This window comes from Scyliorhinus canicula, chromosome 11, assembly GCF_902713615.1.
Source record: "Scyliorhinus canicula chromosome 11, sScyCan1.1, whole genome shotgun sequence".
NCBI lineage: Eukaryota > Metazoa > Chordata > Chondrichthyes > Carcharhiniformes > Scyliorhinidae > Scyliorhinus > Scyliorhinus canicula.
Genome location: NC_052156.1, coordinates 164,194,183 through 164,207,523, shown reverse-complemented (window position 1 = coordinate 164,207,523; position 13,341 = coordinate 164,194,183). Strand labels below are relative to the sequence as shown.

General features: G+C 46.8%; 1 protein-coding gene across 1 annotated transcript in view; it reads right to left on the bottom strand.

The window, feature by feature from the left end:
- Positions 1-13,341, bottom strand: part of camk1da (calcium/calmodulin-dependent protein kinase 1Da) — a 432,129-nt gene that overhangs the window by 83,147 nt on the left and 335,641 nt on the right. The window contains exon 4 of the mRNA XM_038811923.1: positions 3,594-3,732. Within this exon, the coding sequence (XP_038667851.1) occupies positions 3,594-3,732 (139 nt within the window). The remainder of the gene's footprint in view (positions 1-3,593; positions 3,733-13,341) is intronic.

Below are 13,341 nucleotides of genomic sequence, written 5' to 3'. Positions count from 1 at the left end.
TGATATTTAATACTAGGTTAATGGTCACATCTACTGATGCCAGCTGTGTTCAGACTGTGAAATTTGCCAAGTCAGGGTCTCCTGCTGTGATCACAAGCATTCACTGTTATCAGTAAAACAGCCCAAAGAAATGTTTGGCTTCTGATGCTGCGACTCTGCAGCTGCCACCTTCACATGAACAGGAGCTGACACCTTAATAGGAAGCTATTGTGGCAGGAGGGGTTACAGGAATTACTGTCTCACTGCTAAAATAACTGGATACTTTCACCTTTGCAACATCACCCGTCTCTGCCCTTGCCTCAACCTACCAGCTGCTGATACCCTCACCCAGCAGCTGGTAGGTTGAGGCAAGGGCAGTTATTTTAGCTACATTTTAGCTACATTCAGGCTTCAATATTCTAATGTCCTCCTGGGAAGCCTCTCCATAAATGTCAGCTCATCGAAAGCGCTGTTGTCTGTCTCCTAATTCACACCAATCGCCCTTCATCCATTACCCCTGCATTTGCTGACTTATGTTGGCTCCCGCTTAAGCAACGCCCTGAATTTTAAGTTCTCATCCTCATTTTCAAACCCCTCCCTGGCCTCCTCGCTACGCTCCATCTCGGAAAGTTTCACCGGCCCCCAATATCCTTGGGAATATCGGCTTCCTTCCAATTGTGGATCATCGCCACACCGTTGGCAGCCGTGCCTTCAGCTGCCTCAGTTCTTCGTTGAGGAATTCTCTACCGAAGCCTTTCCACTTCTCAGTCTTCTCTCCTCCTTTAACACCCCCCTTTACACCTCCCGCCCTCTTTCCTGATGTGGTTTTTTTGCCAAATGTGCTAACACCAGTGTGAAGTTCCCCAGGGCATGTCACTGCGTCCAGGCTGTTTTGGAAGTTGATTTGAGGATGTAGCTCATCCATCATGTATGCAATTCCATCTAATGGATTAATTTATCATTTTAAGACTGTTACGGACGCCTGGTCAGATCCCAACAGTGGCTAAGGTACTGGACCAGAACCGAAACATTTTATAAGACTGTGAAAAGAATGATTTGTCCCAGGAGTGATTGCAGTAGAAATAGGACTTGGTTATTTTTTTTAAATAAAATTTACTTTATTTAACTTTATTAAATCAAAAGAAAAATCAATATTTAAACTTTTAAACTTCAAACCTAATAAGAAGAGCTTATATGGCCGGTGCAGACTCGATGGGCCGAATGGCTTCCTTCTGCACTGTAAATTTGATGATTCTATGACATACAGCTCTCAACTCCACTTAGACAGTCGGGCAGGTGACAATGGTACTTGCATTTATAGAAGATATTCCTGTTGTTAGAGTAGCTCCTGCCGACCCCTTTGCGAAAGCCGGTCTCTGTGGCAGCTTTTCACAACCTTTCTCAGTGGATTTCCCAACCCGCGTAATCCCACCCGTTCATACAGGATTCTTTTCTCTCTCTGAGCTTCACCCAGCCCCTCAAACAATGGTTCTGTCCTGGGGTGTCCAGACTATAACTGTTAATTGCTATCTGGGCATTTGATTGCCCATTCCCATTTATACAAAAGAACAGGGCTACGCTACAAATATGCAACTTATGGACAAAAGAGGCCATCACACTCTGTAATGGGCTAATAGCTGGTCAGATCAGAGTGTCCTGGAGGACAATGGATCTTGAGTGAATCACCCCGGCAGAACATGGATATCATGTTTATTCCCATTAACGAGTTTAAGCCTGAAGTTGACAATGTAACTCAGGCCAGGTGATAGTTTATACCTCTGACTCAGTGCTAACAGTTTTATCCTCAGTTTGTAAACCCCTAAATTTCCCACCATATCTTCGATCCCATATCCGGATTCAAAATCCTAACATCCTCCCTATTGTAACAAGCCACATGGGCCTGAGTGAGTTCACAAAGACTTGGTGGATTGCTGGAAGCTCATCGTGTAAGGGGAACAGCAACCTGAGTTCTGGCCACTCGCTAACTGCAGTGTCAAATTGCAACATCTAGTTTTTAAACAGGAGAATTACAATTTATTCTGAATCACTGGCACTGCTGGACTGGCCCACATGAGCAGAGCCAAGGGAAATTCCTGCTGGGTCAATTTTAAATCCCCGACATTGTATCAATCATTGCAGATTACCTCGACTCTGTTTAATTTTGAAATTAAATTTTAGATGATCTGATGTTTCAGTTATTTCACTTTACAAAGGCCTTTTGTACAGTCATCAGACTGGAAGATCATATCATCATAGCTGTACAAATGTGCTGCATCAAGTTACAACAGGGCATTATTCTTGACATTCAGCACTAACAAGATACAACAGTGATTGTGGGTGATTGAAGATATGTTCGCAATATGATCTAGCGGGGCAGGATTATCACCACATTCAGAAAAAAGCCCTGGCTCAATCCCTTATATTGGAATTGACTTGTGAAGTGACAGTCTCCATATGTTAGCAGTATTTGGTGGAATAACATTTCTTCAACAAAATAATGCATGATTTCTTCTGGAAGTCAGAAAGATCTCACAGTGAATTTAATGATTAACAGCAAGCTGTGAATCAATCATTCATTGGCAATGCCCTTCAGAAAAAATAAACTTGCATTTAGTTTTCTTCTTGTCGTGTAAAACAATGCGGCAACAAATTTAAGCAGAGCAAGCTCCCACATTGTTATAATGGGGAAGATCACCTGCGTCCGTGATGTTGATGGAGGGACAAATAATTGGCCAGCACACCAGGAGTAACTCTGGGTCTTCTCCAAGGTGCTGTGGGATATTCTACACCCCAACCGGGAGCCTTGTTATAATGTCACATCTGAAAAACAACACCTCCGGCAGTGCAGCAACCCCTGAGTACTGCACTGGAGGATCAGCCTAGATTTTTCTGCCCAAGTGCGGGAGCACAACCTTTATTGCTCAGGGATGAGAGTGTTACTAGCTGAATCATAGCCATCCCGGAGAATCGAAGGCAAATTAACAGGGCTATTGTGGCTGATTGTGTGTGTATGTGTTAGATTTTTTGGTGTGTTGACTTTAATGATTCAATAAAAATGTTCATCAGATCCCCTTCCCTGCTGGGGTTTCAGGGTCAGTGTGAAGAAATATCATTAGTATGGGGCTGGTGGGGACAATCAGACCTCAGAGACCAAACCCATGGCTTGGGGAGTCCTTGCCGTTACCTCCATCCTCTGGGCATCAGTTGCCTTTCAAGGTGTGGATGGTGATTCTGCCCCAGCTCGTCCACTCCAACCAAGTAGCCTGGAAGCTTCTAGAATTGGCAGAGACCCTGCACAAACAAGTTCCATCATTTTCTGGAACGTTCTGTTTGCTTCACAGCAGAAGTCCAGTGAAAGCCTGGTAAAACTCCTGGGGAATCTCACGGTTAATGTGCTTATGGATATGAAAAATATCAAAAAGATTGAAAATACCAAGCAGATTGCCATTTATTGGCTGTAGTAGCTCTCGGTGCTGGGAAGGTCAGTAGAAAATGTTGGAAAGACGTGAACATTAATCCTTCTGTAAAGGTCACTTTTGGTTTTAACCTTCTGCTTATCACTGCTCTTGCAATGCAAGGCTTTCTCTATCTATTACACAGACACAGGAACCTACCTTCAAGTCTCGGTGAACGATGCACAATTTATGTAGATACTGCACAGCATCCAGTACCTGCCGTATCAAAGTGCTGGCATCCTTCTCAGTATAAAACCCCTTCTCCACAATTCTGTCAAACAACTCCCCTCCTGACACCCTAGGAAACAAGCAGAAAAGGAGATGTATACAAAATATAAAAGAGTAACAACTGTTTTTCATGGAAACGTGAACCATGTTTATACTTGGATGGTGATTTGGTCCGTTTGCGTAACTGAAACACACAGATACAAGTCCTTATTCAGATCTACAAACCAAACTGCTGACAAATCCACGTTAGAATTACCAAATGGTTACAGCACAGAAAGGAGGCCAATCAGTCCATTGAGTCCACGCTGTTTCTCTGCAAGAGCAACTCAGCTAATCCCATTTCCTTGCTCCTTCCCATAACCGTGAAAGTCTTATTTTTTAAAATGATCACACGGGATGTAAGCCAGCATTTACTGTCCATCCTGATTACCTTCGAACCGAGCAGTCATTTCAGAGTCAACCACATTGCTGTGGGTCTGGAGTCACATGTAGGCCAGACCGGGTAAGGGCGGCCCATTTCTTTCCCTAAAGAACGTTAGTGAACCAGATGGGTTTTTACGACAATCGACAATGGTTTCATGGTCACCATTAGACCTGTAAGTCCAGATTTTTATTGAATTCAAATTTTAGTGACAGCCAAGGTGCGATTCGGACCCAGGACGCCAGAGCAATACTCTGGGTCTCTGGATTTCTAGTCGAGAGAAATCTTATCGAATTCCCTTTTGAAAGCCAGGATTGAATCTACCAACCTTTCAGGCAGTAAGGTCCCGATCCATATCCGTCACTGTGTGAAAAATGTTTTCTCATTTTTGTGGTGTTCTTTGTGATTCTGTTATCAGGATGGATGCCGTAACGTTCACAAAGACCACAGAAGCTAAGTTCATTAACAAAGCTAACATTTATTTACACTACTTATTAAAGCTCGATCACTTACTCCTATAGTAAGCAATAATCTACAATCTACACTCTACTAACACTAGTCTCTACACTCTATCTAGAACTGTACTCTGCACTCTCGAGACCGCTCCCAGAAGCCTGAGAGTCAGTGCATTATATAGTTTTGTATATAGCACCATCTACTGGTCAATTATGATATTACATTACCCCTTTATATTCTAGACATTCGACATAATATCACAATTTCAACTTTGCTTTCTTTGTCAATCACCTTAAATCTGTGTTCTCTGTTTCTTGACCCCCTCAGCCACAGGAAACCGTTTCTATCTGCTCTGTCTAGACCCCTCATGATTTTGAACACTTTTATAAAATCTCCTTTCAACTTTATCTTCTCTGAGGAGAACAATCCAGCTTCTCCGAATCCATCCACACAACTGAAATTTGTCCGGCGGGATTCTCCATCCCGCCAGACTTGTTTTGTGGTGTGGCGTGTTCCCGCCGGCAGTGGGAGCCTCCGTCCCGTCAGCTGTCAATGGGGTTTCCCATTGTGGGCGCTCCCGCGCTGTCGGGAAATCCCTGGGTGTGAGTGCGCTGCCCGCCATGGGGAATCCCGCCCTCAGGTGCAGACTCCAGAATTGGACACGTTACTCTAGTTGAGGCTGAACTAGTGTTTTATAAACATTTGCCATGGCCTCCTTGCTTTTGCACACATGCCTCTATTTTTCAATCGGCTTTCTGCACATTTACCCCCGTCTCTCTCTCTGTTGTCCACCCCTCCTCAATAAATCAGGCTCTTGCTTTCTTGCTTTTAGTGCGCACCCTCTCCTCACACAGGACAGATTGGCTCAGATATTGTAACTCCTCCTGTTTTCGAAGGACATTCAGCCTTTGTCCACATTCTCTTCCTTTGTGATTGAAAATCGGCTTAAATCTATCCATTGCTGTGCCAAGCCATCCCAGGATTAAATGCTCATGATTAACATACGGCCATTTAGGGCAGCATGGTGGCACAGTGGTTAGCATTGCGGCCTGTGGCGCTGAGGACCTGGGTTCAAATCCCGGCTCTGGGTCACTGTCCGTGTGGAGTTTGCACATTCTCCCCGTGTCTGCGTGGGTTTCACCCCCACAACCCAAAGATGTGCAGGGTAGGCGGATTGGCCATGCTAAATTCCCCCTTAATTGGAAAAAATAATTGGGTACTCTAAATTTATTTTTTAAAAAATAAAAAAAATACTGCCATTGAAGTCACTTTTGCCCCAATCCTTCCCAGTTTGTACTTCTATTGGGTGTGGGGGGGAGGGGGGGGGGGGGGGGGGGGGGGGGGTGGGGGGATGGGGGTGGGAGGGGGGGGGGGGATGGCCCGTATAAGAATTAGATTGGGGGAAGGCGGAGGGGGTCATGGTTTGGAGGGAGCCTATCACAAGAAATAGGAGGGGCAGTAGGCCATTCTTCCCAATAAACTTGCTCTGTCATTCAATATGGTTGTTGCTGATGTGCCCCCCCCCCCCCCCCCCCCCCCCCCCCCGGTAACTCAAATGCTGGAGCAGGGACTGAACACAAGGTGGTACCACTGAGCCAAGCCTCAAATATATGTATTTACTGCCACAATGTTATGAAATCATCAGATTTGCTTTTCAACACAGAACATTCCGATATTGATGGTAGAAATGCAGCACAAATATAAAACAAATCCACAGAAACATCATACAGCACGAGGAACAGTAACTACTCATAGAATCATAGAAAAGTTACAGCACAGAAAGAGGCCATTCTGCCCATCTTGTCCATGCCAGCCTGAGTACACCCAGGTGCCCTTTCTAATCCCACCTACAGCAGATCCAGGTACTTTTTAAAAAAGAGTTTAGGGTCTCTGCCTCCACTACCAACTCGGGCAGCGAATTCCAGACTCCCTCTACCCTCTGCGTAAAAAAGTTCTTCCTCATGTCCCCTCTACACTTTCTGCCACTTATCTTGAATCTATGTCCCCTGGTTCTAGAATTCTGCACCAAGGGAAACTATTTTCTCCTGTCCACTCTATCTCTTCCCCTCATAATTTTGTCCACCTTAATTAAGTCACCCCTCAGCCTTCTCTGTTCCAAGGAAAATAACCCCAACCTATCCAATCTCTCCTCGTAGCCACACTTTTTTTAGCCCTGGCAACATTCTTATAAACCTCCTCTGCACTCTCCCCAGAGCAATAACGTCCTTCCGGTAATGTGGCGACCAGAACTGAACACAATACTCCAGTTGCGGCCTCACCAGTGTTAAAGGGAAAGATGAACGGGGCCTTTTACCGGAGCTAAAATCTGCATCTAGATTTCATTTAGGAAAGCAAGACTATTTTATATGATTGGAGAAATTACTGATCCTTGTCCAGTATTGAAAATAAAATGGGATATTGCCATTTGCTGCCATTGTGATCACCACTGCCAATTGAGGGTGAAAGCCCTGGTTTGGCTGCCTAGAATGTAAAATTAGCTCATTTGTGGTCACTGCGTTTACGTTCACTGGGGAGAAATAAACCTACAGAACAGAGGGAGAGCCCAAAAACGAAACGGCCAAAAGTAGAAAGGGTTTATTTTTATCTGGATTGCTGTACTGGATTCTGTTTCGGTGTCTGTTAGTCTGAGAACGTAAAATTCTCTCTGCCAAAATTGAATAATTACTGGTCTTCCTTTGACCAGAAGAAAAGAAGACAAGAAGAGGAAGAGAGTTTACATTCATATAGCGCCTTTCACAACCTCAAGGCATCTCCATGTGCTTCATAACCAATGAGATGCAGCCACATAGAAATCAGTCGATCAATGAATTCCACCAAGTTCACTATATTTTTTTCTGGTCAAGGAACTAAGACCAATAAGTCGATGAACTCAACTTTGAGTGCAAGACTCATGTTGTTAAACAGAAGTATTTTCTACTTAAGATACAGAAGGAAACAATAATTAGTTGCCTCCAAAAATTGCATCACTTACTGATTTTCTCTTTTAATGAGTTTGGCTCCTACTCCTTTATAATTAAACGCTGCATTGTATACTCACAGAGCAAGACAGCCCAACAAATAATACAGGGTAAGACGTTAGCGTGGCAGTGAACCAGGATGGTTCGACACTCGGGGCAGAATATTCCCATATGCATGGAAGTGGCGTTGGAGGTGGTGGGAGGGCAGAAATGGGCAGTGGAGGGAGGGAAGGTGGGCACGGTGCTGGGTGAATTTCACTAAAAGAAAACATGAGACCAGCTCCCCAATGTGTTCCCAAAGGCTGGCCGACAGCCATGAGGGCAATCAGCCTGCCAATGCTGGGTATGCAAACAAACTAATTAAGGAGCCACTTAACAGTAATTATTGCAACGGCATTGTAATTGCACCGATGCTGCTCCCCCCCCCCCCCCCACACCCCTCCCCCCACTGTATCTGCCCCCTGAGGAAATGGCTGCCCAGCAGGGAATGGAGGCTGTATTACAGCTGATGCAGATCAAAACATTTCCAATAGAAATTGGCAAGTCTGCTGTCCTCCAGTTAGAGCTTTGCCACTGAGTGAAGATGTCCTGGTCAGGGTGATGGAGGTCTCCAATCGTGGTGGGTCGAATGAGGTCTCGGCCACTCCCCGACACCGCTGGTTTCTCCTGTGTGTCACTGATGCTCAGCGCTCCCACCGCAGTGTCAGATAGTGAGGACTGCTGGCTTCCCTTGTGGTGGGTTGTGCTGTTCTGTAGCTCTCGCCTTTGGAACCCGCCCACCCTCCATAAATGAACGATAAACGCGGAGGTAAGCGATTCATTGGCTGTGTCCCATGAAATTTGGCCAGAAGGTGTGCTATCACCTCGAGCGTGTTCACGACTCTGAAATCATCCCGGCATCAGGGGCGAAATTCTCCGACCCCCCGCAGGGTCGGTGAATCGCCTGGGACCGGCGAAAATCCCGCCCCAGCCGTGGCCGGAATTCTCTGCTACCCGGGAATTGGCAGGGGCGGGAATCGCGGAGCGCCGATCGGCGTGCCCTCCGCGCCGATCGGCAAGCCGCCTGCGGCGATTCTCCGGCCCGCAATTGGCCGAAGTCCCGTCACTGAGAGGCCTCTCCCGCCACTGGTGGCGGCGAGATTAGCGGCGGGAGCGGGCCCCCGGGGTCCTGGGGGGGGGGGGGAGGGGCGCGGGGCGAACGGACCCCGGGGAGGTGCCCCCACGGTGGCCAGGCCCGCGATCGGGGCCCACCGATCGGCGGGCGGGCCTGTGCCGTGGGGGCACTCTTTTTCTTCCGCCACCGCCACGGCCTCCACCATGTCGGAGGTGGAAGAGACCCCCCTACCGCGCATGCGCGTGGTGACGTCAGCGGCATTCCGCACCTTTGGGTCAGCCCGATGCCGGAGTGGTTGGTGCCACTCTGCTACTCCGGGACTCCCTGCCCCGCCGGGTAGGGGAGAATCCTGGCCCAGATTCCCAACACTTGTGGCAAAATATAACCCTTTGAATCAATAGTTTCTGCCATTTGGTTAACATTAAGAGTGATACCACCTTGGGGCAACATGGTGGCGCAATGGTTAGCACTGCTGCCTCACGGCGCCGAGGTCCCAGTTTCAATCCCGGCTCTGGGTTACTGTCCGTGTGGAGTTTGCACATTCTCCACGTGTTTGCGTGGGTTTCGCCTCCACAACCCAAAGATTTGCAGGGTAGGTGGATTGGCCACGCTAAATTGCCCCTTAATTGGAAAAAATTAATTGGGTACTCTAAATTTATTTCAAAAAAAGAGTGATACCTCCTTGAAATAGGGCCACCAGTTGATGGGCAGATGCAGGACCCGCAACCCAGTGAGGGCTTTATGCAAAAAGGAAATGGCACGGTTTATGTCAGGCTAACCTCATTGGCTCAGCAGTTATCTTGTCCGGCACAGTTACAAGCAGAAAAATATTTTCACCTTTTACCCAAATTCGGAGTTCTTTCAAAACAACCATTGAATGTTGGAAAAGCAGAGCGGGCCACTCAACTGCTGAAGAAGAACAATAAAATACTTTAGTAGTTCAGGTGGGATCCACCAGAAACCTTGATCGTTTGGACCACACTTGGAGTATTAAATACAATTCTGGTCGGAATGTGAAAAATGAATATAGAGGCATTGGAGACGGTGCAGAGGAGATACACAAGGATGATACCAAAACATGATAGTTATCGGAAAAGGATGAACAGACTGATTCTCCTTCGTCTTGAAACTGGAAGACTGAGGATGACCTAATCAACATGATGAAAGAGTAAACTCAGAGAGAATGTTTCCACTTGTTGGGTAGAGATAAGCTAGTGCCACCCGTGTAAGATAATCACCAAGAGTGGAACACATTACCACGGGGAATGGTTGATGTAAATGTCAGAGCAAAGTGAATGATGGAGACGGGAACAGAGGGTTACGCTGATACATTTCGATGCGGAAGAATGGGAAGAGGCTCAAATGAAGCGTAGATCCCAGTATCGACTGGATGGGCTGAATGGCCTGTATCTATGCTGCGTATCCTATCTACTTAACCTATGCAATTATTTAATGAATCCATCTTTCCCTTAAAGGTGCTGACCAGCTTACTTTGCATTTCCAGTATTTCCTATTTTCTTTCACATTTCCAGTATTTGTGGTCTTTGTTTAATATCTCCATTGTTTCTTTTAAAATCAGTTTGATTGCTATCCCGAGTACAGTACACTGGTACCTGGCGCAGTGAAATGGTTCACTGCCCTACTGACCTGGGTACAGAGCGTTGGTCCACTGGCCCTAGTACAGTGCACTGGTCCTGGTACAGTGCGCTGGAACACCGACCTTAGTACAGTGCGCTGGTACACCAACCTTAGTACAGTGTGCTGGTACACTGGCCATAGTGCAGTGCGCTGGTACACCAACCTTAGTACAGTGTGCTGGTACACTGGCCATAGTGCAGTGCGCTGGTACACCAACCTTAGTACAGTGCACTTTTACACTGACCTTAGTACAGTGCACTGGTACACCGACCTTAGTACAGTGCACTGGTACACTGGCCTTAGTACAGTGCACTGGTACACTGGCCCTAGTACACTGCACTGGTACACTGGCCTTAGTACAGTGCACTGGTACACCGACCTTAGTACAGTGCACTGGTACACTGGCCTTAGTACAGTGAATCATAGAATCATAGAATTTACAGTGCAGGAGGAGGCCATTCGGCCCATCGAGTCTGCACAGGCCCTTGGAAAGAGCACCCTACCCAAGCCCACATGGTACACCGACCTTAGTACAGTGCACTGGTACACGACCTTAGTACAGTGCACTGGTACACCGACCTTAGTACAGTGCACTGGTACACTGACCCTAGTACAGTGCGCTGGTACACCGACCTTAGTACAGTGCACTGGTACACTGACCCTAGTACAGTGCGCTGGTACACCGGCCTTAGTACAGTGAACTGGTACACTGGCCTTAGTACAGTGCACTGGTACACTGGCCTTAGTACAGTGCGCTGGTACACGACCTTAGTACAGTGCACTGGTACACCTACCTTAGTACAGTGCACTGGTACACTGACCCTAGTACAGTGCACTGGTACACCAACCTTAGTACAGTGCGCTGGTACACCGACCTTAGTACAGTGCACTGGTACACCAACCTTAGTACAGTGCGCTGGTACACCAACCTTAGTACAGTGCACTGGTACACCGACCTTAGTACAGTGCACTGGTACACCGACCTTAGTACAGTGCGCTGGTACACTGGCCTTAGTACAGTGCACTGGTACACCAACCTTAGTACAGTGTACTGGTATACCAACTTTAGTACAGTGCACTGGTACACTTGCCCTAGTACAGTGCACTGGTACATTTGCCCTAGTACAGTGCACTGGTACACTGGCCCTAGTACAGTGCACTGGTATACTGGCCCTAGTACAGTGCACTGGTACACTGGCCTTAGTGCAGTGCGCTGGTACACCAACCTTAGTACAGTGCACTGGTACACCGACCTTAGTACAGTGCACTGGTACACTGGCCTTAGTACAGTGCACTGGTACACTTGCCCTAGTACAGTGCACTGGTACACTGGCCATAGTGAAGTGCGCTGGTACACCAACCTTAGTACAGTGCACTGGTACACCGACCTTAGTACAGTGCACTGGTACACTGGCCTTAGTACAGTGCACTGGTACACTGGCCTTAGTACAGTGCACTGGTACACCAACCTTAGTACAGTGCACTGGTACACCAACCTTAGTACAGTGCACTGGTACACCGACCTTAGTACAGTGCACTGGTACACTGTGCACTTTTAGTACAGTGCACTTTTACATTGGCCCTAGTACAGTGCACTGGTACACCGACCTTAGTACAGTGCACTTTTACACTGGCCCTAGTACAGTGCACTGGTACACTGGCCCTAGTAGAGTGCACTTTTACACTGGTCCTGGTACAGTGCACTTTTACACTGGTCCTGGTACAGTGCACTGGTACACTGGCCCTAGTACAGTGCACGGGTACATTGTACCTGGTAAAATGCACTGGTACACTGGCCCTAGTACAGTGCACTGGTACACTGGCCCTGGTAAAATGCACTGGTACACTGGCCCTAGTACAGTGCACTGGTACACTGGCCCTGGTAAAATGCACTGGTACACTGGCCCTAGTACAGTGCACTGGTACACTGGCCCTGGTAAAATGCACTGGTACACTGGCCCTAGTACAGTGCACTGGTACACTGGCCCTGGTAAAATGCACTGGTATACTGACCCTGGTAAAATGCACTGGTACACTGGTCCTGGTAAAATGCACTGGTACACTGGCCCTCGTGTAAAGTACATCAGTGTGATTGTAATTTATCTGAACTTGTCAGGTGAAATTGCCAACAATATTGCATGGAAAAAATATTGCAAATCTGATTCATTTTTAAGTTCACGAACTGGGGAAGCCAATCCATTAGCTTGCCTCTCGAGTGAGTTTCTGGGTAGGATCCAAGTCTTTGAAAAACGCTGAAAGGCATCAATAATGTTGCTCAATCAAGTTATTTAAGTGAAGTGCTCGTCGCAGGATAAGGAGACGGAAATGGAAATCAGTTTGCACCAAGGGAGACCAGAATTGCTTTTCCCACAGAACAGCAGCTAGATGAAACAGACTCCCACTAAGATCGGTTAATGCCATGTCAATTAGATCATTCAAAATCCAGCTACTCTGATGTCTAACTATTGAAAGGATTTGAGAAAAGGAAAGAAAAAGAAATGGGAGGCCATTTGAACTTAACAAGCTCATTACTGCGTTTTGTGACGTTAAATTGACAGCCAATATGATGATTCATATGCTGGAACTCTTACTTAATTGGCTTCACAAATTTCTTAATCCTTGACGTTCCATCTGTGGGTGTTTATCTCGGTGGTAATAGTTTCCCCTGGCTAGGAATCTAGAACAGGGGTCACAGTCTCAGAGTAAGGGGGTCAGGTATTTAGCACTGAGACGAGGAGAATCCACAACGCTCCGGGGTAAAGAATTCCAAAGGTTGACAGCCTTCTGAGTGAAGAAGATTCTCCCTCATCTCAGTCACTTCAGTAAGAGTTCCAGCGTATGAATCTTTCTTTACCCCAGAACGTTGTGGATGCTCAATCGTTAAATGCTAGCTGTTGATAGATTTTTGGATCCTAAGGGAATTAAGGGATATGGGGATAGAGCGGGAAGGTGGAGTTGAGAAAGATCATCCGCCATGGTCTTGTTGAATGACACAGCAGGCTCGAGGGGCTGAATGGCCTACTCCTCGCCTTATCTCTGATCTTTATATGTATTTACTCCCAAACAAAATTT